General features: G+C 36.8%; 1 protein-coding gene across 3 annotated transcripts in view; it reads left to right on the top strand.

Moving 5' to 3' along the window:
- The window catches only part of arid1b (AT-rich interaction domain 1B), a 269,267-nt gene that overhangs the window by 216,497 nt on the left and 25,961 nt on the right, over positions 1-26,809 (top strand). For all 3 annotated transcript variants that reach the window (XM_087780581.1, XM_087780582.1, XM_087780580.1), the window contains exon 8: positions 7,616-7,913. In XM_087780581.1, the coding sequence (XP_087636707.1) occupies positions 7,616-7,913 (298 nt within the window). The remainder of the gene's footprint in view (positions 1-7,615; positions 7,914-26,809) is intronic.

The following is a 26,809-nucleotide window of genomic DNA, read 5'->3' as shown; positions in this document are numbered from 1 at the left end:
GACATGTCGATTTTTGGCCGTTTTGTAAAGTTTGAGTGATTAAAATTGGTCGAATTATACCTTTTTTCGAACCTTCAAAAAACAACAATTTACACATTTTAGCAACAATTGTTTGTGCTCACATGGTGCGTCTGATATCATACTTAAGTTTTCCGACATTTTTTTCCATTTTCGGACACGTTGATTTTTGGGCATTTTTTAAAGTTTGAGTGATTGAAATCGGTCGAATTATACCTTTTTTCAAGCCTTCAAAAAACAACATTTTACACATTTGGGCAACAATTTTTTTTGCGATCACATGGTCCGTCCGATATCATACTTAAGTATTCCGACATTTTTCCATTTTCGGACACGTCGATTTTTAAAAGTTTGAGTGATTAAAATCGGTCGAAATATACCTTTTTTAGAGCCTTCAAAAAACAACATTTTACACATTTGGGCAACAATTTTTTTTGCGATCACATGGTCAGTCCGATATCATACTTAAGTATTCCGACATTTTTTTCCATTTCCGGACACGTCGATTTTGGGCATTTTGTAAAGTTTGAGTGATTAAAATCGCTCGATTTATACCTTTTTTCGAGCCTTCAAATACAACATTTTACACATTTGGGCAACAATTTTTTGCGCTCACATGGTCCGTCTGATATCGTACTTAAGTATTCCGACATTTTTTTTCCATTTTTCGGACACGTCTATTTTTTAAAGTTTGAGTGATTAAAATCGATCGATTTATACCTTTTTTCGTGCCTTCAAAAAACAACATTTTACACATTTGGGCAACATTTTTTTGCGCTCACATGGTCCGTCCGATATCATACTTAAGTATTCCGACATTTTTTTCCATTTTCGGACACGTCGATTTTTGGCCAATTTTAAAAGTTTGACTGATTAAAATCTTCTCTCTATAATCTTCACTAAGGTTAAAATCCGTGAAACCCGTTTCCACGTAGAACCTTGTTGCTCTCAAAGTTCTCTTCTGATCACAAACGTAATCTTCATCCCGACCACTGATGAAACCCGGATCACAGGGGTTCACTATTATCCGATACCAGCCTGGCGAGCGTCACCCCGACCCGGTACTTGAAGTCTGCTGAGGGAGCAACAGACTGTAATCTGCTCGCTCACACTCCGGTCCCCCGGGGGCCGCGAGGATTAGGCCCCGGCGCGGAGTTCGGCGTCCACCAAATGCGTGACCATGCTGGGAATTTCCATGTAATTGTAAAAGAAGCGCCATGAGCTCCCCTCATTCTTCTCCTCCCCTCCATCATGCTATAAATACCACTGAGACCCCCAAAGGCACCCGGTGCCCGAGATGCAGGCGGGGGGGAGTGAGGCGCAAGGACAGAAGGACGATAATGTATTCCGTACCGTCTTCCTCTCGTCCTTCCCGGATTGGTTTCCAGATTAGCTGGAGTGGAAGAGAAGCGAACGCAGGTGTTTGTTTATCAGTCACTGAATTAATTAGGATCTCACTTAAAACTTTAGTCGCCGATGACATCACTTCTGACGGGAAGGATTTATCCCTTGTGTTGAGTCTCTGAGTCTAGGTGACCCGTTGCAACGGAAACAAATGTGCTTTCAGTATCCCTTGTGTTGTCTCTCTGGGTCAAGGTGAACGACTTCCCTGGCTTCCATAAATAAATATGCAGTGGTGGAGGTCGTTCACCTTGACCCAGAGACAACACAAGGGATACTAAAAGCCCATTTGTTTCCTGGGGCAAAGGGTATCCTAGACCCAAAGACAACACAAGGGATACCACAAACAAATTTGTTCCCGGGGGGGTCACCTAGACCCAGAGACAACACAAGGGATACTAAAAGCACATTTGTTTCCTGGGGCAAAGGGTATCCTAGACCCAAAGACAACACAAGGGATACCACAAAAAAAATTGTTTCCGGGGGGGTCACCTAGACCCAGAGGCAACACAAGGGATACTAAAAGCACATACGTTTCCGGGGCAACGGGTCACCTAGACCCAGAGACAACACAAGGGATACCACAAAAACATTTGTTTCCGGAGCAACTGGTCACCTAGACCCAGAGACAACACAAGGGATACCACAAACACATTTGTTTCCAGGGCAACGAGTCACCTAGACCCAGAGACAACACAAGGGGTACTAAAAGCACATTTGTTTCCTGAGCAACAGGTCACCTAGACCCAGAGACAACACAAGGGATACCACAAACACATTTGTTTCCAGGGCAACGAGTCACCTAGACCCAGAGACAACACAAGGGGTACTAAAAGCACTTTTTTTTTCCTGAGCAACAGGTCACCTAGACCCAGAGACAAAACAAGGGATACCATAAACACATTTGTTTCCGGGGTTCTCCAGTAACCTAGACCCAGAGACAACATACAGGGGATACCACTAGCACATTTGTTTCCGGGGCACCGGGTCACCTATACCTAGAGACAACACAAGGGATACCACAAACACATTTGTTTTCGGTGCTGGACTCTAGAAATTGCGTAGCTGGCAGAAACTCTACAGGAAGTATGTTGTCTAATCGGTATTTGGTTCAATTTGGAATCGGGTTCAAGTTGTGTCGTTGCTAAACAACCAGTGCTAGGATTCTTTCTTTCCTAATCCGCCATCTTGACTTTGGACCTGAACTACATGAGATCCACCTACTTATTAAGAGTCGATCGCAAGTCATTGTGTTACCTAAAAAACAATTGGGGCGCCCCCTTGTTTTTGTTTGTGAACACACCTTGCATTCCATGTCATACGTGTTCAGCCCTTCGCTCTATATTTACCTCAGCGATCTCTTAAAAAAAAAAGATAAGGGAACAAAAGGAAATGGAAAAGGCAGTATCTGGCGTTCTGTGTATTTGCTCACACCACCGGACAAATGCTTCTTTTTGTTCTTGTGTTTTTTAAAGCATCCCTTTTTTCTCCCCTGAACGCTTCCCCCCATAATAGCCCCCAAAACCCTTGACAGGTGTCAAGCCGTGCTCGGCTCACAAAGCCTCCCAAGATATAATCCTCTTTCCTCATCTCCAGCTGTAGATTTCATCACCATTTCTGGACCAGCTCAACCAGAGCTGCTGGCTTTTCTGGGAAAGAAGACTTTTATATATATATATATATATATATATATATATTTCGATTCAATATAAATCCTATCTTGGGGTTTAGAAGGACAGAAGGCCCTCTTTTTTTTTTCCTCTGGTCACACTTGTCTCGCACCCTCTGTCGGACTCGTGTCTTCACTGAAGCTTCCCATTTCCATGTTTGGAGTCATTTTGTTCATCTTCTTCTGCCTCCAGGTTTTTCAGGGACTGATCCCCCTTTTTTTCCAGCTGGGATTAAGCAGCGAAGACCTCGACTAAAAGCACCGAGTAATGGAATCTAAATAAGTAACACCTTCCACAATAGAACCTACTGTATTTTCTATTTTTTTTCATAGTTTTGCTGGGGGTGCGACTTATTAACACATTATTACCGGTATATCATTTCACATGTTGTTTTCACTTTAAACCACAAGAGGGCGCTCTAGGCCTGTGTTGATCATTTCGACGTAGAAGAGGAAGCGCCGCATCTTCTACCTCCGGAGTTAGCGGACACCGAAGGATGAAGATTTCATTGGATTTGAGTTCTTTGGAGTTACATGGATGGTAAACTTCTTAGCATGTTATTTGTGTGAATGCTGGGAAGCATTCACACAATTGAGATCCTGTATTCTTGTGACCTAAACTTTATTCCGCATCTCCTACCACAAATTTTATCCGATCTGAACCGTTCCAACTTTTATCAATTCAGCTTGTTTCCGAAATGCTGGCTATTTTCTAGCTTTCTTTTATCTCTTCCACCCTTTCTTTTATTTCTCTTTTTCTATCCCATTCATTTCAATGGGGAAAATCTTTAACTCCTTCCACTTTTACCTACTATTTCTACTACTAATAATACTACTAATACTACTACTACTTCTTCTTTTACTGCTAATTCCACATCTTCTACTTTAACTACTACTTCCACAACTTCTTCTACTACTACTACTACTACTTCTACTTTACTAATAATTCTGCTACTACTTTTATTTTTCTACTACTTCTGTTTTTACTACTCATTTCCCTTCTTCTACTTTAACTACTAATTCCACTTTTAATACTACTTCCACTACTACTTTTGCTTTTCTACTACTTCTATGTTTAATAGTAATTCCACTACTACTTCCACAGCACAGGAAGTTGAGCATTCACACTGCATTTTCTTCTGGAAATGCCTTTTTCTAGTTATGCTATAGTTATCTATAATAACTCTTAATATGTTATGTTAACATACCAGGTTCTCAGTCGTGTAACGTAAACATACCGTACAATTATTCAGCCTGTTGTTGCCTCTATTCTATTTTTATTTTAAATTGCCTTTCAAGATGACATGTCTGTTCTTGGTGTTGGATTTTATCAAATAAATTTCCCCCAAAATTGCGACTTCTACTCCAGTGCGACTTATATATGGTTTTTTTCCTTCTTTATTATGCATTTTATGGCTGGAGCGACTTGTACTCCGGAGCGACTTATTCGTGAAATTATTAACACATTATTACCGGTATATCATTTCACATGCTATTTTCACATAAACCACAAGAGGGCGCTCTAGGCCTGTGTTGATCATTTCGACGTAGAAGAGGAAGCGCCGCATCTTCTACCTCCGGAGTTAGCGGAGTTGTTTTAAAAGTGACACGAAGGATGAAGATTTCATTGGATTTGAGTTCTTTGGAGTTACACGGATGGTAAACTTCTTAGCATGTTATTTGTGTGAATGCTGGGAAGCATTCACACAATTGAGATCCTGTATTCTTGTGACCTAAACTTTATTCCGCATCTCCTACCACAAATTTTATCCGATCTGAACCGTTCCAACTTTTATCAATTCAGCTTGTTTCCAAAATGCTGGCTATGTTCTAGCTTTCTTTTATCTCTTCCACCCTTTCTTTTATTTCTCTTTTTCTATCCCATTCATTTCAATGGGGAAAATCTTTAACTCCTTCCACTTTTACCTACTACTTCTACTACTACTAATACTACTAATATTACTACTACTTCTTCTTTTACTGCTAATTCAACATCTTCTACTTTAACTACTACTTCCACAACTTCTTCTACTACTACTACTACTACTTCTACTTTACTAATAATTCTGCTACTACTTTTATTTTTCTACTACTTCTGTTTTTACTACTCATTTCCCTTCTTCTACTTTAACTACTAATTCCACTTTTAATACTACTTCCACTAATACTTTTGCTTTTCTACTACTTCTATGTTTAATAGTAATTCCACTACTACTTCCACAGCACAGGAAGTTGAGCATTCACACTGCATTTTCTTCTGGAAATGCATTTTTCTAGTTATGCTATAGTTATCTATAATAACTCTTAATATGTTATGTTAACATACCAGGTTCTCAGTTGTGTCATGTAGCGTAACGTACAATTATTCAGCCTGTTGTTGCCTCTATTCTATTTTTTATTTTAAATTGTCTTTCAAGATGACATGTCTGTTCTTGGTGTTTGATTTTATCAAATAAAATTCGGCTTATATACTCCAGTGCAACTTATTTATGTTTTTTCCTTCTTTATTATGCATTTTATGGCTGGTGCCACTTGTACTCCGGAGTGACTTATAGTCCGGAAAATACGGTACTTATTTACGTTATTATTATTATGTACTTATATTATTTTAAACGCCACAAACAGTTTCTCTGGTAATACTTCACAAATCTTGTGCTACATTAGCCGATGCTATTCAAATATTGTCGCAAGTTTGTTTTTCCACTAAAACAAAGATAAACCTTCACGAGGATCACATGTTTATTTTGGTATCTGTTGGTATTTCCTCGTAAGCCGTCCTACAAACCCGGGCTTTTTAGACGCGTTTCTTTCTCCCTGAGATAATTTTTTTTCGACGGGAACCAAAGTGTAGCTTTTAGCCGGGGTTTAAGGGAGCCTTAAGGATGGCTTCTGGCACCTCCGGCACGTGGCACTTCAGGGCAGCAAGGAAAGCATTTACAGCAGATTAGAGCGTCTCTCCAGTGTTTCACAGAAGTCAGCCTCGAGCACCAGGAATCCTACCCCCCCTGGGGGGACATCTGGGCAACTGCTGAAAAAATGTCACTGGACCACGCCCTCTTTTCATTCCCTAACCTGTCGCGGAAATATTATTTTTGATGGATGGATTTTCCTGTTGCCATCGTAGGTTCGGAGTCTTTGCTAAACACGTTACTTCATAAAGTTGCTCTGAAATCTCAGCAAACGAGAGGTTACGAGAGCGGATTCCATTATAGCGTAATAACGGCTTCACTCCTCCTCCAGCCAGCAGTAATCACTCCCTGCTTTGTTTATACAACGAGTCCCTTGGAGGTTGAAAACTTCTGGCATTGATGACGCGCGGTGACAAACTTTGACGCGGTTTTAGTAAACAAGAATTCCGACAGAAAGTATTTTGATCTATGTTCTTTATCTTTATCTTTAGACTTAAATTGTATCATCTTGTTCTTTCTCTTTATTTCACTTTGTTCAATTTTTTTTCAATACAATAAAGTTCTACCTTACCTTTTGTGTTTTTCATTCCTAACCTGTCGCGGAAATATTATTTTTGATGGATGGATTTTCCTGTCGCCGTCGTAGGTTCGGAGTCTTTGCTAAACACGTTACTTCATAAAGTTGCTCTGAAATCTCAGCAAACGAGAGGTTACGAGAGCGGATTCCATTATAGCGTAATAACGGCTTCACTCCTCCTCCAGCCAGCAGTAATCACTCCCGCTTTGTTTATACAACGAGTCCGTTGGAGGTTGATAACTTCTGGCATTGATGACGCGCGGTGACAAACTTTGACGCGGTTTTAGTAAACAAGAATTCCGACAGAAAATATTTTCATCTATGTTCTTTATCTTTATCTTTAGATTTAAATTGTATCATCTTGTTCTCTCTCTTTATTTCTCTTTGTTCATTTTTTTTTCAATACAATAAAGTTCTACCTTACCTTTTGTGTTTTTCATTCCCTAACCTGTCGCGGAAATATTATTTTTGATGGATGGATTTTCCTGTCGCCGTCGTAGGTTCGGAGTCTTTGCTAAACACGTTACTTCATAAAGTTGCTCTGAAATCTCAGCAAACGAGAGGTTACGAGAGCGGATTCCATTATAGCGTAATAACGGCTTCACTCCTCCTCCAGCCAGCAGTAATCACTCCCCGCTTTGTTTATACAACGAGTCCCTTGGAGGTTGAAAACTTCTGGCATTGATGACGCGCGGTGACAAACTTTGACGCGGTTTTAGTAAACAAGAATTCCGACAGAAAATAGTATCATCTTGTTCTTTCTCTTTATTCACTTTGTTCATTTTTTTCAATACAATAAAGTTCTACTTTACCATTTGTGTTTTTCATTCCTAACCTGTCAAGGAAATATTATTTTTGATGGATGGATTTTCCTGTCGCCGTCGTAGGTTCGGAGTCTTTGCTAAACACTTTCTAAAACAACTGATTTATGGCGTCCGTACGCAAGTACTTTTATTTCCCCTGATGCCGCTTTCTGACAGTCCCTTAAATAATCCATCAAGTGTCAAATTTGGGGTTGATTTGTGGTCTTTTGTCCACCAGGGAACTACCCCCGGGCCGCCAACTACAGCGGGAACGGCAACTATAACGGGCCCGGAATGACCAACAACCTCAACGCCAACAGCCCCATGCACGGCCAGGGCCCCGGGATGCGGCACCAGGGGACGAGCAACCCCACCAACAGGGTGTACCCCCCAATGGCGCCGTGTTCTCCAAGCATGCCGCAGCCGGCGGCGGCGGCGGCGGCGGCCGGGATGGGACCCCCTGTGGTGGGAGGTCGGAAAATACAAGATACCGGCGCCCCCAACGTGCCGGGATCTGCCAACGCGGCGCACAACAGGTACGATCCACCGATCTCACTCCGGTGAAACTTTAGCTCAAGTTTTTGGGCTAAATATCCCATAATTTAGTGACGTTTCTTTGCAATGTATTAATTTATCTTTATAAACTATGTTATAAATGTATAAGTGACATCCGAATATTGAATGATTTCGAACATTAAACTAAAATATGAAGAAATATCTCATTTCAGGGATTGAAAAGTAAAATAATAATAATAGTAAAACATTGGTACACGTGTATAAATACTTGCTTTCAAAGTAAAACAAATTGGAAAAACATATACAGTAGAAGACGTACAGTGAAGTGTAATGATGCAGTAAAAATAAATGAATAAACTATATATACTATACATATAACAATGTATTGATAAGTAAGTGTTACAAAACAATATTCCATATATATGACGGTATATTAAAAAACAGACTGTTTGTCAAACTACATAAAAGGGGATTTTTAAGAATTGTTTTGAGTTTTTTGTTTTTTGTTTTTTTAATAAATATCAATCAATTATTTTTATATGGAAATGTTGAATTTATTTGTATTTTTTTTAATTAACTTTTTATATTGATAGTTCATGTTTTTATAATCATTTGATTAAACATTTAAATATTCTTAAAAAATAATAATGTAACCGTCATTAAATTAATTTATTTACACAGTTTGATATTTTAATTCCATTTATTCAAGAAAATATTTCCTAATTTAAAGTTTTAATTGATTTGTATTTAAATTCAATTTTAAAAAGTTGGTACAATAGGGCCACTAAATAAAAATGAATTTAAAAGGCTCCAAATACAAAAAAACGTTAAATTTTGAACGTTTATTTTTGAACTATTGGAATTAGAAAATCAAACTGTGTAAAAAAAAACAACAACATTGCTTTTTAAACATTTTAATTTTTTAATTCAGTTAAACAAAAGGAATTCAACCTTATATAATATAATTAATATACAAATAACTGAATAAAATTAATCAATAAAACATTTCAAGATGCAGTAAGTTTTGAAGTTACTTTATAAAGTTGCCTTGAAATCTCGGCAAACGAGAGGTTACGAGAGCGGATTCCATTATAGCGTAATAGCGGCTTCACTCCTCCTCCAGCCAGCTGTAATCACGCCCCGCTTTGTTTATACAACGAGTCCCTTGGAGGTGGGAAAACTTCCGGCATTGACGACCGAGCGGTGACAAACTTTGACGCACGACCAATCACAGCAGAGTGGGCGTGGTTTTAGCAAACGAGGATTCATCTACAGAAAAACACATTAGTTGACCTTAAAGAATAGATGAATATTCATTTGTAAAACAACAAATTAAATCCAAGTTTCGATCAATTTGAATTTAAATCATTCAATACTATGATGTCACTGGTTTACTTTCATATTAAAGAGTCTTTGCTGACTCGACTGAAAAAGAGGTCAGTCCTGGTCGCTCAGTGTTAAATCATTACAGGGGAAAAAAAGAAAATGTCAGGATGTATTTCCGCAGCAAGTCGACCACGTCGTGGAGGACATAAGATCCGCGCCGACGCCACCAGACGCACGCCGTTGACATTTCCCCGGCGGCGGCGGCGAGCGTTAATGGCGCGGCGCCTCGTGCACGAGCTTCACTTTACCTTCATCTGCACCATTGTCCTGACATTCACGCCGCTGTAACTAGTTTAACTCGTACAACCGTCATCCTTAAACGTTCCGTCGTTTAGTGGGGGGGGGGGGGCGAGCGAGCGTGATGAGGGGGCGCCGTTTGAGCGCCGGGGAGGGGGGGGGGGGTCAGGGCCGGATCCGTTATCGCCGTCGTCACCTTCGTTATCGTCTCGGTCGTCGTCATTATCATCCCGGCCTCCTTCTAATGGCGACAACAAATCAAAATACACACTTCCTGTGAGGTGGGGGGGGGCGAGGGGAGGGGGGTACACTACGAGATTGATGATGGGCTTCACACACACACACACACACACACACACACACACACACACACACACACAATGAGATGCTGAGAGGAAATTGTCGGTTTGTCAATTAGAGGCAACGTGGCGTGAGTAGTTCCACTGCTGGGACCAATCTGACTTCCTGTCATCACCGACGTGTCACTTCCTGTAGGGCCTCGGGAGAAACAATCCAATGTTAAATTAAGTGACTAATAATAGTTCATGAAGGTTAGTATCGACACCACATATACAGTTTATACACTTTATATTTGCGTGTATTTTATTATTATTTATTATTACTATATATATACTATAGTATTAGTAGTGGAAGTATTAGTGGTATTCGTAGTTAAAGTAGAATAAGTGAAATTAGTAGTAAAAGTAGAAGCAGTAGTAGTAGTAGTAGTAGAAGTAGTAGTGGAAGTATTAGTGGTATTCGTAGTTAAAGAAGAAGAAGTGAAATAAGTAGTAAAAGTAGAAGTAGTAGAAAATTGAAATAGTAGTAGAATTAGTAGTGGAAGTAGTAGTAGTATTAGTAGTAGAAGTAGTAGTGGAAGTATTAGTGGTATTCGTAGTTAAAGTAGAAGAAGTGAAATTAGTAGTAAAAGTAGAAGCAGTAGTAGTAGTAGTAGTAGTAGAAGTAGTAGTGGAAGTATTAGTGGTATTTGTAGTTAAAGAAGAAGAAGTGAAATAAGTAGTAAAAGTAGAAGTAGTAGAAAATTGAAAGTAGTAGTAGAATTAGTAGTGGAAGTAGTAGTAGTATTAGTAGTAGAAGTAGTAGTGGAAGTTTTAGTGGTATGCGTAGTTAAAGTAGAAGAAGTGAAATTAGTAGTACAAGTAGAAGCAGTAGTAGTAGTAGAAGTAGTAGTGGAAGTTTTAGTGGTATTTGTAGTTAAAGAAGAAGAAGTGAAATAAGTAGTAAAAGTAGAAGTAGTAGAAAATTGAAAGTAGTAGTAGAATTAGTAGTGGAAGTAGTAGTAGTATTAGTAGTAGAAGTAGTAGTGGAAGTATTAGTGGTATTCGTAGTTAAAGAAGAAGAAGTGAAATAAGTAGTAAAAGTAGAAGTAGTAGAAAATTGAAAGTAGTAGTAGAATTAGTAGTGGAAGTAGTATTAGTAGTAGAAGTAGTAGTGGAAGTAGTAGTAGTATTAGTAGTAGAAGTAGTAGTGGTATTCGTAGTTAAAGTAGAAGAAGTGAAATTAGTAGTAAAAGTAGAAGCAGTAGTAGTAGTAGTAGTAGTAGAAGTAGTAGTGGAAGTATTAGTGGTATTTGTAGTTAAAGAAGAAGAAGTGAAATAAGTAGTAAAAGTAGAAGTAGTAGAAAATTGAAAGTAGTAGTAGAATTAGTAGTGGAAGTAGTAGTAGTATTAGTAGTAGAAGTAGTAGTGGAAGTTTTAGTGGTATGCGTAGTTAAAGTAGAAGAAGTGAAATTAGTAGTACAAGTAGAAGCAGTAGTAGTAGTAGAAGTAGTAGTGGAAGTTTTAGTGGTATTCGTAGTTAAAGTAGAAGAAGTGAAACTAGTAGTAAAAGTAGAAGTAGTAGTAGTAGTAGTGGAAGTTTTAGTGGTATTCGTAGTTAAAGTAGAAGAAGTGAAATTAGTAGTAAAAGTAGAAGCAGTAGTAGTAGTATTAGTAGTAGAAGTAGTAGTGGTATTCATAGTTAAAGTAGAAGAAGTGAAATTAGTAGTAAAAGTAGAAGCAGTAGTAGTAGTAGTAGTAGTAGAAGTAGTAGTGGAAGTATTAGTGGTATTTGTAGTTAAAGAAGAAGAAGTGAAATAAGTAGTAAAAGTAGAAGTAGTAGAAAATTGATAGTAGTAGTAGAATTAGTAGTGGAAGTAGTAGTAGTATTAGTAGTAGAAGTAGTAGTGGAAGTATTAGTGGTATTCATAGTTAAAGTAGAAGAAGTGAAATTAGTAGTAAAAGTAGAAGCAGTAGTAGTAGTAGTAGAAGTAGTAGTGGAAGTATTAGTGGTATGTGTAGTTAAAGAAGAAGAAGTGAAATAAGTAGTAAAAGTAGAAGTAGTAGAAAATTGAAAGTAGTAGTAGAATTAGTAGTGGAAGTAGTAGTAGTATTAGTAGTATTAGTAGTAGAAGTAGTAGTGGAAGTATTAGTGGTATTCGTAGTTAAAGTAGAAGAAGTGAAATTAGTAGTAAAAGTAGAAGCAGTAGTAGTAGTAGTAGTAGTAGAAGTAGTAGTGGAAGTATTAGTGGTATTTGTAGTTAAAGAAGAAGAAGTGAAATAAGTAGTAAAAGTAGAAGTAGTAGAAAATTGAAAGTAGTAGTAGAATTAGTAGTGGAAGTAGTAGTAGTATTAGTAGTAGAAGTAGTAGTGGAAGTATTAGTGGTATTCGTAGTTAAAGTAGAAGAAGTGAAATTAGTAGTAAAAGTAGAAGCAGTAGTAGTAGTAGTAGTAGTAGAAGTAGTAGTGGAAGTATTAGTGGTATTTGTAGTTAAAGAAGAAGAAGTTAAATAAGTAGTAAAAGTAGAAGTAGTAGAAAATTGAAAGTAGTAGTAGAATTAGTAGTGGAAGTAGTAGTAGTATTAGTAGTAGAAGTAGTAGTGGAAGTATTAGTGGTATTCGTAGTTAAAGTAGAAGAAGTGAAATTAGTAGTACAAGTAGAAGCAGTAGTAGTAGTAGTAGTAGAAGTAGTAGTGGAAGTTTTAGTGGTATTCGTAGTTTAAGTAGAAGAAGTGAAATTAGTAGTAAAAGTAAAAGTAGTAATAGTATTAGTAGTAGAAGTAGTGTCACTTCCTGCAGGACCCACGGGAGAAACAATCCAATGTTAAACTAAGTGACGAATAATTGTTCATGTTTGTATCGACACCACATATACAGTTTATACACTTTATATTTGCGTATATTTTATTATGATTTATTATTTATTTAAGTTTGACTTTTACCATGACAAGACCAAATGTGGCCCCTTGTAACAGACAATAAAAAATATAGCCAGGTTAAAATTTAAAGTGCAATATACATGTTGCTATGGTAACACGTAAAAACCTTTGAATTTTTTTTCCATTCAAGATCTCGTTTTGTCTTAAACGGCCCCAATTATTCTGTAAAACAAGGGGTTTTACTCAATCACACAAGGGGCCGAGATATTTTAACAGTTAAAATAAAATTTTAACGTATATTTACGATGTATTTAATGTATATTTACGGATAGGGTTACGATGCGATTAGATATATATTCAGCTCAACATACAATTTGATACGCTATATTTAGATACACTTGCATAGTTTTCCGAACGATGTCAGGGATATTGAATTATAGTAGCATCTTGTGATTTGCTCTCTTTTGGTAAAATTAAGCCTTTAAAAATCCAAACTATGTCCAAACATAGGCAGCTTAAGTCGACTGTATCCTCTCGTCCTCAGTCATTTCCGGGATCTCGGGAGATTTCATTGTTCCTTTAGCTGCGGAGAACGTGATAACTGCTGCCATCTAGCGGATGGATGTTGAACTGGAATGACTAAATGAATAAAAGCTGTGAATATTGTTAATGTTAATTGTTAATTAAAAATATAGTTATTTTATTTTACCACACATTTTATTGTATTAACATACCAAACATAAAATAACTATGATTATAGTTTAAATATGATTTGAAATCCCCCCAAAAATAAGAAAAACGTTTTTGGAAAATAAGAATTGATGCAGTGATATAATATTTATACAGTAATGAGGAAAAAATATTGATATGTATCATTGTAACTCATTTATTTCTTCTCACCAAACTGTCTCAAACAAAAAATATTTCTTTTTTATTTCTTCAAGGCTCAATATATCTGAATTATTAGTTTGTTCTCCTTCATCAAATTCCTGTTTTTTTAAACTTTCACTTTTACTGAAACTCTTATGTATTTATTGACCTTGATCATCTCAGTAATTTAGCTCAGTTTAAACCAAGTGGCCCTTTGACTGTATTTATGCGGCCCCTCCTGAGGTGAAAGATTATTTATTATTCTATTATTCACTATTTATATCTGTTATTCATTACTAGTCTCTGATTATGAATAAATATAGTTTCTGTTTCTTTTTGTTTCTCCTCAAATTTGAATTAATAACTAAGATTAAAGTAAATATAAAAGTGTTTCTATTAGATTTTATATTTTAAAATCATGTTTAAAACGCGACACAATAATAATTAAATATGTATGACACAACAGCCAGTGTATAAAATGTGGCCCCTGTGTGTAATTGAATTATACATCGCTGGCTTAAACTCTCTTCCCATGATGCAACACTCATTCATTCCTCGTGCTATTACACTTAATAACTTTTAGAGTTTGGAGGCAGGTATGAATGAAAAGACTCGTGCTGTGTCTCAAATCGCATACTAGCGTACTCAAAGTTAGTATTTTTAGTGCGTTAGTGTCTCAATTCTTAGTATGCGAAATTTAGTGCGCCATGCACACTAAATTGGCGTACTAACACGCCCACAAAACTGAGCATGGTTCGATGGACACTAAACACACTAAACAGCCGCCATCTTAGTGACGTTTTAAACGGAAGTTACGTCATATATATATTTATATATATATATATATTCATATACTTAAAGGTGTATTTTCAGCAGCAGTAGGAGGATAAACACGTCTTCGCTGCTGATACCAGCTTAAATATCTCGCGAATATTTCGATTCTTATATTTTTTCTTTATTTCTTTTTCCAAACTTGCAAAACATGCTGCCAGCAGGTGGCGATAGCGTTCAAACAGCTGGTTGAAACATCGTTAAATAGAAGTAGAAGAAGAAGCTGTCGCGTCATTTCCTGTTAGTATGTAGCAGCAGAGTTTGATTTGAGACATACTATCTGTGGAGAATTTGCGTACTAGTTAGTACGTACACTAAACTGATGCATACTAACTTCTAGCATACTAAGAGTAGTATGCTAGTTGAGACTCAGCATAAGTTATACTATTATATTTTGATCCTTTTCTTTGTGTTATTTCCTTTGACCTATGTTCTTTATATTTGCACTTTGTCATCCTTTGCACTTTGTTCTTTTATTTGCACTTTGTTCTTGTTTTTATGAAACTATCAGCTGCTGTAAACAGGAAACCTGTTTTGCCGAAAGAGATCTTGTGAGGCATTTATAAAATCAATCTAATCTAATCTAATCTAGTCTTAATCTTTTATCTTGCCCTTTTAAGTATATACTTTATTGAATATTGTTTTGATTGTTCGAGCGCTTTGTGACCCTGGTCTGGAAAAGCGCTATATAAATAAAAATTAATTACTTACTTACTTAATGGGTCACAATATTAACAAGAAGATAAAACCTCTTGTTAGTAAACTCATGTATTAATACAAACATAATTGCAATTAAAAGATTGAAATAACAAGTATTATCTGTGGATGGTGTTCATTGGGAGTCAATTTTCTGTTTTATTCCGACTAACTTTCAGATGAAAACAGACAGCAGATAAAAAGAAGTGCTGTCTCTCTCTTCCCTACTTTAGTTCTACCCGTCTGTTCTGTTTGCTGTCCTCCCACCTGTTTCCCTCACAGTTTTCTTTTTTTTTTTCAACAACTCTATCTCTCTCTCCGAGCAGCATCTATTATCCTCCCAGACTGTTTTATCTCGCTCCTCTTTCTTCCTCCCAATTTGTTTTTTTTGTTCTCTGCTGACTTCAGCGCTGCCTTGTTATGTTCCTCTCCCTCAGATCCCACTTTAAAACATCTGAGCGAGATCAGGGAGGGGAAAAAAAAAATTGGCCTCCGCAGAAAAAAAAAGAAGAAAAAGAAACCTGCGGTTAAAGGCTCCAGTTCCCTGTTTGCTCTCGTGATCTTCCAGCGACTTCTTCTTCTGTCTCAGAAACAAGTTGTTAGCAGACGCTCATTGTCTGTGTTTCCACTTTGATGCGTCGACCCCTGACCCCGGACCCGCCACAGACCGCCCACCCCTTCATGTCTAATCACCTAAAGCAGACCATCTCTGTGCAGACCGGTGTTCCTCTGTGGAAAGATAAGCTAATGAAGCCTTATTTTAACTGAAGTAATAATGAGAAAATACTGTGTATTTTTCAACACATTCAGTAAAACTGTGCCACAACCACAACCACCCTGCTGTGGAAGTATAGTAAAAGTAGAACAAGTGGAATTATTAGTAGTTAAAGCAGAAGATGTGGAATTAGTAGTAAAAAATAGAAGTAGTAGAAAAATAAAAGTAGTAGTAGAATTAGTAGTAAAAGTAGTAGTAGTAGTAGTAGTAGAAGTAGTAGTGGAAGTATTAGTGGTTTTCGTAGTTAAAGTAGAAGAAGTGAAATGAGTTGTAAAAGTAGTAGTAGTAGAATTAGTAGTGGAAGTATTAGTGGTATTCGTAATTAAAGTAGAAGAAGTGAAATTAGTAGTAGTAGTAGTAGTAGTAGGATTAGTAGTGAAGGTATTAGTGGTATTCGTAGTTAAATTAGAAGAAGTGAAATTAGTAGTAGAAGTAGACGTAGTAGAAAAGTAAAAGTAGTGGTAGAATTAGTAGTAAAAGTAGTAGTAGTTGTAGTAGTGGAAGTAGAAGTAGTAGTGGAAGTATCAGTGGTATTCGTAGTTAAATTAGAAGAAGTGAAATTAGTAGTAGTAGTAGACGTAGTAGAAAAGTAAAAGTAGTAGTAGAATTAGTGGTAAAAGTAGAAGTAGTAGTAGAAGTAGTAGCGGAAGTATTAGTGGCATTCGTAGTTAAAGAAGTAGAAGGGAAATTAGTAGTAGTAGTAGTAGTAGTAGGATTAGTGGTGAAGGTATTAGTGGTATTCGTAGTTAAATTAGAAGAAGTGAAATTAGTAGTAGAAGTAGACGTAGTAGAAAAGTAAAAGTAGTAGTAGAATTAGTGGTAAAAGTAGAAGTAGTAGTAGAAGTAGTAGCGGAAGTATTAGTGGCATTCGTAGTTAAAGAAGAAGAAGTGAAATTAGTAGTAGTAGTAGTAGTAGTAGTAGGATTAGTGGTGAAGGTATTAGTGGTATTCGTAGTTAAATTAGAAGAAGTGAAATTAGTAGTAGAAGTAGACGTAGTAGAAAAGTAAAAGTAGTAGTAGAATTAGTGGTAAAAGTAGAAGTAGTAGTAGAAGTAGTAGCGGAAGTATTAGTGGCATTCGTAGTTAAAGAAGAAGAAGTGAAATTAGTAGTAGTAGTAGTAGTAGTAGTAGGATTAGTGGTGAAGGTATTAGTGGTATTCGTAGTTAAATTAGAAGAAGTGAAATTAGTAGTAGAAGTAGACGTAGTAGAAAAGTAAAAGTAGTAGTAGAATTAGTGGTAAAAGTAGAAGTAGTAGCGGAAGTATTAGTGGTATTTGTAGTTAAAGAAGAAGAAGGGAAATTAGTAGTAGTAGTAGTAGTAGTAGGATTAGTGGTGAAGGTATTAGTGGTATTTGTAGTTAAAGTAGAAGAAGTGAAATTAGTAGTACAAGTAGAAGTAGTAGAAAAGTAAAAGTAGTGGTAGAATTAGTAGTAAAAGTAGTAGTAGTTGTAGTAGTGGAAGTAGAAGTAGTAGTGGAAGTATCAGTGGTATTCGTAGTTAAATTAGAAGAAGTGAAATTAGTAGTAGAAGTAGATGTAGTAGAAAAGTAAAAGTAGTAGTAGAATTAGTGGTAAAAGTAGAAGTAGTAGCGGAAGTATTAGTGGCATTCGTAGTTAAAGAAGAAGAAGGGAAATTAGTAGTAGTAGTAGTAGTAGTAGTAGTAGGATTAGTGGTGAAGGTATTAGTGGTATTTGTAGTTAAAGTTGATAAAGTGAAATTAGTAGTACAAGTAGAAGTAGTAGAAAAGTAAAAGTAGTGGTAGAATTAGTAGTAAAAGTAGTAGTAGTTGTAGTAGTGGAAGTAGAAGTAGTAGTGGAAGTATCAGTGGTATTCGTAGTTAAATTAGAAGAAGTGAAATTAGTAGTACAAGTAGACGTAGTAGAAAAGTAAAAGTAGTAGTAGAATTAGTGGTAAAAGTAGAAGTAGTAGTAGTAGTAGTAGCAGTAGAAGTAGTAGTGGAAGTTTTAGTGGTATTCGTAGTTAAAATAGAAGAAGTGAAATTAGTAGTAAAAGTAGAAGCAGTAGTAGTAGTAGTAGTAGAAGTAGTAGTGGAAGTATTAGTGGTATTCGTAGTTAAAGTAGAAGAAGTGAAATTAGTAGTAAAAGTAGAAGCAGTAGTAGTAGTAGTAGTAGTAGTAGTAGTAGTGGAAGTATTGGTGGTATTCATAGTTAAAGTAGAAGTTAAAATTTGTAGTAAAAGAAGAAGTAGTAGTGGAAGTATTAGTGGTATTCGTAGTTAAAGTAGAAGGAGTGAAATTTGTAGTAAAAGTAGAAGTAGTAGAAAATTAGGTACACAGTTCTACTCATACATAATTTATTTACTGTAATCATAAAATAGTAGCTACTAAATTGCTAAAAACATTTGCGAAATACTAAATATTTTCTCTTGTGGATCCAGGAAGAGTTTATCTTTTTATTGACAATCCTTTCTTTTACTTTATTTGACATCCGCGAAATTTTGTCCTATTTGGTCAATTTTGGTACGATCTTAGACCAGAGAATCAGGCCATAGGACCCCCAAACATAGACCAGATTATTTTGTACATGCATCAAGACCTAGGCAGGTTTGTTAGTAGAATAAATACTGAATAACAACTCTCATGTTAAAAATGTTTTGGCTGTAGCGCTGAGTTCATTGAGAGGGAGTGGCACAAAGACAAACCAGCTAAAAACATCTCAACATTAACTTGACTGCCACAAAAAACTTGGTTAAAAAGGTCCAGTAGTGAAAGTTTGTTCTTGTAAAAAGTGAACAATAGTTTAAAGTCATCATCTCTGATGTTGGTGAAAAGCTGATGAAGGCACACGACTGTAGCGCTGAGTTCATTGAGAGGGGGTGACCCAAAGAGAGTGTTTGTTGAGTTAGAAAATGAGTCGAAAAGTCATTTTTATTTTAGTTGAAAGGCTAATTGTGTTGTTTTCTTTCACATTTCTGAGAACAATTCTCCTTCAAAACCAAAGCAACAGTAGTTTCAGTGTCATTTTAGGAACATTAAAGTCTTATAAACCATCTAAAAACATCTTAACATTAACTTGACTGACCCTGAAAAAGTATTTCAGTGAAAGTTTTTATCTTGTAAATTTAGGAAATAGTTGAAATCTTAATTTCAGTTGGTTTATTTATGTATTTGTTATGCTGTTAAGCATGATGTTGGTAAGATATAAATTAGGTAAACGTCTAAAATAAGACACATGGCTGTAGCGATGAGTTCATTGAGAGGGAGTGAGCCAAAGATAAAGCAGTTTTAAGAAACTGATTTGGAGTTTTTGTTGAGTTAGAAAATGAGTCGGAAATTCATTTTTATTTTAGTAGGTTAATTGGGAAATTTTTGTTACACATTATCTTTTTATCTAAATAACATTTAAGTCCTAAAACTATTAAAAAAAAATGCACTCATCCAATGGTTGCAAATGAAAAATGTAACTCATCTTGAAAAACTTACTAAAATACTCCCTAATACCACATTTTCTAGGAATATAACAGCCAAAAAACTTCTTAAATGACTTATATAAGCGTCCCATTCATCTTCTTAGGCCTCAAACTCAATAGTCGTGCTCCAATAGTCAAACTCAAAAGTTGAGGTTGGAGGCAAAAAGTAGCAGTAGCTTCCTCAGATTTAAGTAGAGGGAGTCCTATGACTGTAAAAGTTTATTTTCGTGTCTTAACAAGAAGGATCTGTCTCGCCTGCAGATTACTCAAAACTTTGCAGTGAGAATTCTGACCCGCTCTAGTAGAAGAACTTACATTTCTCCGATCCTTAAAACTCTTCACTGGCTTCCAGTTTCTTTCAGGATCAACTTTAAAATTCTGGTTCTTACTTTCAGATCTATTCATGGTCAGACTCCTCCTTACATCAGTGATCTGATCCAGACTTACACCCCAGCTCGGGCTCTGAGGTCTGTGGATCAGAATCTACTGATGGTTCCTGAACACGGTTCAGGACCAGAGGAGAGAAATTCCAAGATTGTTGCTCCTAAGCTTTGGAACGATCTTCTTCTCTCTCTGTGTTTGATGATCTACTGACTCCTTCAAGAAACATCTTAAGACGTTTTTATTTGTGCAGGTTTTTCCTTGATTTTCTGGGACTCCTGTGTTTTTCTTGCGTGTTTTGGCCTTTTAAAGTATGTATTTGAACTGTGTTTTGTTTTTGATTGAGCGCTTTGTGACCCTGGTCTAGAAAGATCTTTACAAATATTACTTACTAACTTACTATAAAGTAGCTTAATGGCAGCTCGGGGAAAGAAAAAGGAAATTTTTCAGTGTCAAAAAAATTGACATTTTGTTATCGTAACGCGATGAGTTCATGCGTGTAACACAGTTTTCGAGGGTATTTTTAAAGCTTCTGGTTCCTCTTCACGTCGACTTAAACGTGTCGACACACGACACGGATCCGTCAGCGAGGAAACAAGTTTGTTTGCGTGATAGTAGGTGCGGCGGGAGATTTCTCCGGGATGGATGTCACAGGACTTTTTTCTTTTTTTTTTGGAAAGCGTGTGAAGGAACAGGAAGTATTAAAAGGTATAAGCTTTTCTTGGCGTCGGCTTCTGAGGACAAAAAATTGGCTTTTCAAAATGACTTCCCGGCGCTGCCAGCGACACGAGAAAAAAAAAAGTTCCTGGAGCTATAGGAATAGACTGTCGGGAAAAAAAAAATAAGCACTTAGCAGAAGAAAAATGTCGTAAATCAAAGGAAAAATTGAAAGGAGGAAATGTTGGAAGGAGGAGAGAGGAGTGGAGCTCGCAGGCGGAATCCTCGCCAAATAATTCATTTCTGACCTCCTTAGTAAGTAAATTTGCTAAATAAATAAGGGAAGCGCTTGAATGTCAAGAACGGGGGATGCTGCCTGTGGCGCTTTGTCGCTCGCAGTCTTGGCGCCGCCGCCGCCGCTTTTATTAGACGGGCGAGAAGAAATGGCGTCCTGAGCCCGTTTGATGTTCTGGAAGCTTTTCTTTTTTTTTTTACCCCTGGATTTAATATGCTAAAAAGATGATTTATTTTGTATTCTTCACCACTTTTTTTATTCTTTTCCCCTGGTTCTGAGTCAGGAGTTTGGTAAGAGCTCTTGCCCCCAAAGAACAGATTGAGTCCATATATAATTCATGGCCTCCAGCCGATCCACACCATCCTCACACACACACACACACACTCGGTGGATCGATGGTGGACGTCTGCTCGAGCCGTCACACGCTCCCGCGGTCCCGGCACATGTGCTGTCTTGTCCGGTTAGCGGGGCGCCGGGAGGCTTCGGCGCCGCCTGTCACGGCGAATGAAGGACAAAAAAAAAAAAAAGCCGCCGCCGTCGCTCGTTTTTTCCGAAAGAGAAAGACGCGCTCTCTCCTGGTTGGCTGGCACCTCGGTAACCATGGCATCCCCTTGGCAACGGGCAACCCACCCTGCCGCAGGAGCGCAAGGACACGCCGGAGCGACGGATTCCTGCCCGTGGTGGTGTGTTGAACGCAGGGGCCTTCGCCGGGGAAAAAAAAAACGCCCTTCACGCAACGCCCGACCCGGCGCTTGTGTTTAATGCCTTCACGTGTGAATAATGGGGCGTTCGGGGAGACGAGGGTCGGCGATGTGGGTTTTTGTCGCCCCTAAATGAGCGTCTTGATCGGTGTTTGTTGAAGGACGTGCCGGGTTGTGCCACGTTCACGATTTCTACTAAAAAAAAGAATGAAGGAGAAGAAGTTTAACCTTCATTTAACACCTTTTTATTACATTTTCTCAGACAAAAAGTTCTTATTTAACAGCAATGTGTATATTTGAATAGTGTTCCTTTTTGCCCCCCAAGGAAAACTACATATATATATATAGTGCTGTGTATTATCAAGAATGTGGCGATACGATATATTGTGATATATTGCGATACTGCATGTGGTAACAACGATATATTGTTTCTTTTCAAATAAATAGCACTTTTTTCTGGCTTTTGCAACAAATACATGAGCAAATACTTTCTGTAATCAAATGTAAAAGTGTTTGTAGGAAAGTGCTTCTCAAAATATAAACAATACATGTTAAATTATATTAATAATGAAGTGCATTAACAGTTTAAAACAACCTGGAGCAACAAGTAATATCCAGTATCTGTCAGTTTTTCTTTTTTTTTTTTACTTTTAACTCTCTTTTTACGTCAAAATGAGTCCAAACATCAGTTTTAAAAGCTACTGGACTCCGGTGTTTACTTTCTTTTTCACTCGTTGTTGCCATTTCACCGGTTTTGTTGTTATTTTGACAACGAATGTTGCCAACTAGTGGCCGGAGGTTTAATTGCAGCAGGCAAATGAATAAAGGCTGTGAATATTTTAGTGTTAATTGTAAAGTTAAACTTTGAATGACGTTTGTATACACACTATTGAAATATAAACCATAAAATAAAAGTTTAGATGACGACACAGTTTGTATTTGTTATTTATACCAATTTGATATAGTTTATTTTAAATTTAAAAAAGAGTTCCATGCTCTCTCAAATTTAGTTTTTAAGATTTTTCCAAGACACTTCTTTCCTATTTTTGAATTTATTACAATTATTCTTCTAAGCATTAATTCTTCTATTCATTCTTTTTCTTTCCTATGGTTCATCCACAACAGATAAGAAACAGCCTGAATCATAAAAATATGTTCTTTGACATCTAAAAAATGTTTGTAGAATCATACAGTTAATGGCGGAGACTGTGGGCCTCATGAGATCCACACGGTGGTGGCAAATGGCACCTGGGGCCCATCGCGTAACCATATGTGGCCCCGAAAAGTAGTCAAAATTAAATTAAAATACAGATTAATGTTGGTAATAAAAAATACACATTTTAAAATTAAACTTTTTTTTAAATGTCACAATAAAACACGCTTCTTTTCAATGAGCTCCCAAAAGTTTAAAAAAGTGGAGCTGCTAAGTGCTAATGCTATGGCTTGTACGGTTAGACATTTTCTATTTTGAACCTCTAAATTAACATTTGGCGCCTGTTTATGATCACCTCATGAAATGTAGTTCTATTTGAAAAAAGCTATTATTTTACAATGGTGTAATTCTGAGCTGAAGCTCCCAGGATATTTCGGTGTGTTGCGGCAAAGGTGGAGACGCTTCAGTTTTCACTAATGCAATTACGCTGTTGAAACACTAGAGGGAGCCAGAAACCGTTATGTGAAATAGCTTGAAGAGTCTAATAGTTACTCAAAGTCATATTTCAACAACAATAGTTCAACTTATTTTTTCTTCTCTTCCCTTTTTCTTCTCTTCATCCACCGACACTCCTTCTTTCCGGAGCATCTTCCCTCCGACTGTTTCCCGGCGGCTTAAAGGTGCCCATGAGCAAGACGAATGTGCGGCGCCTCCACCCCTGATGGCGGCACATGCATACATTAAGTGTGATTAAACGCTGCGCTTCCATCAAGTGCTTCCTAATGGGCTTTTTTTTTTATGACGCGAATTAGTCGTAATGGAACGAAAGCCTCGAACCAACAATCCTACCGCTGTGTAGGTTTGGCCGAGTTTACTCTTTCGAAATCTCAACGTATGGTTTATTTAGAGTGTTTTCTACACGTTATAATGTGACATTTTAATAGGAGGCAGTGTTTGCACTGAGGACTAACTCATCTTGAGTTATTGTTTGAAATGTGGAGGAAACTTTTGATGATAATTACTAAATAAATAATGCAAGATTGATGGAAACTCCAGAGCATTACATACAGTAGACGAGTGGTCCTCGACAATTTGTATTATTGAGTATTTCTGTCGGAAAATGTGTTTTGTTTCGATAAAAACATGGTATTTTCCTTGAATTAATATGAGCTTGTGGCTCTCGTTTGAGTCGATATGACGTAGACTGTAGAGCAGACCTGGGCAAAGTGCGGCCCGGGGGCCAGATGCGGCCCTTTGACTGTATTTATGCGGCCCTCGTAATGTCAAAGTATGATCATGTATAAATGGTTCTAATGCATTTATTATTAATTTACATTTTCACACAACACTTCCCTCCTTTTTGTGTGTTATTTTTCGAGGATATATTAATCCCTCAAAAAAAATGTTTTTAAGTTAATTGAAGAAATGTTTCTTCTATACAAGAATAAAATTGCATCTTATTTAGCTTAATAAATAAACGGCCTAATGACGCATTTCTTTTTTTTTTAGGGATTTTTCGTCTTTCTTTTTGCTTGACGGCCCCTAACAACATTCACGGAATTTAATGTGGCCCCTTGTAGAATTTGAATTGCCCACCCCTGCTGTAGAGCATGAGACCGAGACCAGGGTTAGAAACTACAAATCCCAGGGTCCAAAGTTGATCGTAGCTTTTTTAATTCTCTTCTTTTAGATTCAAACGATCAGAATTTTAATGCAATTTCTCGCTTGACTGAGCGTTAAACGCTTCCTCTTGGAATAAACCTTTTTCATGAAGAAATTAGAAAATAGTCCACAAAGCAAATCCCTTAGAATCACAAACAAAAAGTAAGCATCATTTTTTTCCCCTTTTTTTTGCCTTGCACGATCGACAAGTGTGATTCTCTATGAGTTCTACATGTGGCCCTTAATAATGTGGCCCTTATGACGTGATAGCAAAAGTATAAGTTCATCATATCTAACTTAGTTTATTATATTTTTCCAATATGGATTTTTAGTTAAATTCTGAGTTTAAATTAGAGTTTTTATTTAAAAAAGTAACAAATATTGTCCCTCAAAATACATTGAAAGAATTTCAAAGATATATATTTTTGAAATCATTAACCCTTGTGTTATCTCAGGGTCAAGGTGACCCGAAGGCCTGAAAACAAATGTGTTTGTGGTATCCCTTGTGTCATCTATGGGTCAAGGTGACCCGAAGTCACGAGAAACACAAATGTGGTTGTGGTATCCCTAGTGGGTTCTGTGGGTCGAGGTGACGCGAAGGCCAGAACACAAATGTGTTTGTGGTATCCCTTGTGGGTTCTGTGGGTCGAGGTGACGCGAAGGCCTGAAAACAAATGTGTTTGTGGTATCCCTTGTTGTCTTCTATGGGTCAAGGTGCCCCGAAGGCCTGAAAACAAATGTGTTTGTGGTATCCCTTGTGTCATCTATGATCAAGGTGACCCTAAGGCCAGAACACAAACGTGTTTGTGGTATCCCTTGTGTCATCTATGATCAAGGTGACCCGAAGGCCTGAAAACAAATGTGTTTATGGTATCCCTTGTGTCATCTATGGGTCAAGGTGACCCTAAGGCCAGAACACAAACGTGTTTGTGGTATCCCTTGTGTCATCTATGGGTCAAGGTGACCCGAAAGCCTGAAAACAAATGTGTTTGTGGTATCACTTGTGTTAGCTTTTTGTTTATGATGAAAAACCTCCCTGGCTTTTTGTTTTCGGACCTTCAGGTCACCTTGACCCTGAGATAACACAAGGGTTATGTATGTTTTTGAAGTTTCCCTTTATATTAATGTACTTTTTTTAGTTTTTTTTAAATTATTTTTTTTCTTCTCAGTCCCTCAAATACAGTATTTATTGTGGCCTCTTGGGAGTGTAAATACCACACATAATGATTTGTAATAGTGGAATAAGTTATGGATGAATGAGTGGATTCTTGAACTGGATCAGGTGCTAGAATTGAACCCGAACATGTCTTCAGGTAAATAAAACAAGGCGATTGTATTTCCGTCTGAACCCAAGCCCTCCGTCAGCGTCGGGTCCTGATGATTCAAGATGTTCCTCCGAAGGAGCTCCCGGTGCTTCGGCCCACACGGAGGGATTACACATGTATCATCTATGACTAATTACATCTGTGAGATGAGATTATAGGGAGGTTTTCCAAGTCCGTCCTCTTAGGCTGTGTGTGTCGGTTCCAGCGCGAGGTATTATCCTGAGATGCCAGTTTGAATATAAATATGTCGGAGAGAACGTCCTGTGACGTCTTTTCCTGGACCGTGAAGCTCAATAGATCTGAGCTCATCATGCTAATGGCATCTGAAGGCTCTTTGACTGTATTATATATAACGCCGCCGTCATGAGGTCAAATGTCGTAGAAATTCCTCTGTGACTAACAATTTTTATATTTATTTTTCATGCCAACATATTTCAACTTCATAACTTTTAATTCCTTTCTTGTATTTATGTTTTCCTCAAACTAGTTTTAAAGTCAATTGAAACAATGTCTTGAATTATATATTGAATTAAATTAAATGTATTTATTTTGAATTGTAGCTTATTTAGCAGTTAGCTTTGTTAGCTTTTTTTCATTATTTATAATGGCCCATTTTTGTTTGTTTTTTTTCCTTCTTTATTCCAGTTTGGGTGTATTTATTATTCCTCAAAATCATTTTAAATTGGTATCCCATTTTAAATTAAAACAATGTCTTGTCTCATATATTATATTCAATTGTATGTATTTATTTATTTTTAATTGTATCTTATTTAGCATTTTTATTCATAAATGAGGCCCATTTTTAGTTTTTTACTCATTTTTTTCCTTCTTTCTATTTAGGGTGTGTTTTTTTAATCTCAAACTAATTTTAAAGTTTTAAATTGAAACAATGTCTCTAAAACTTTAATCATACATTATATTAAATTGAATTGTATTTATTTATTTTTAATCTTATCTTAGCTTTTAGCTTTGTTAGTTTTTCATTTATAATGTGGTCCATTTTTATTATATTTTTTTATTATTATTTTTATTGTTTTTGTTCAAGAATATATTTCATGTTTTTATGTTGAAAACTCTAACAAAGAAAATTTCTAAACTAATAATGTCAATAAAAATAATTCTGAATCTGAGTAAATTAAATCACTGTAAAGTCAGATTTTCTCAGATAATTAAAGGTTAATTAACGAAAGAAATACCATGGATTATGGATTCATCCAAATGATGTAAACCGTGACGACAGACTAATGACAATAAAATAGTTATAAATTAAATATTAAATGTTGTACGAAACCAAACATCTCGACTCGCGTGTCCAGATAATCTCGTGTCTGCAGGAAAAAAAAAAACAGACATTTGTCT

Source organism: Callionymus lyra, chromosome 18 (genome assembly GCF_982586985.1).
Source record: "Callionymus lyra chromosome 18, fCalLyr1.hap1.1, whole genome shotgun sequence".
NCBI classification, from domain to species: domain Eukaryota; kingdom Metazoa; phylum Chordata; class Actinopteri; order Syngnathiformes; family Callionymidae; genus Callionymus; species Callionymus lyra.
The sequence above is the reverse complement of the archived record's forward strand: the minus strand, read 5'-3'. Positions and strand labels throughout refer to the sequence as shown.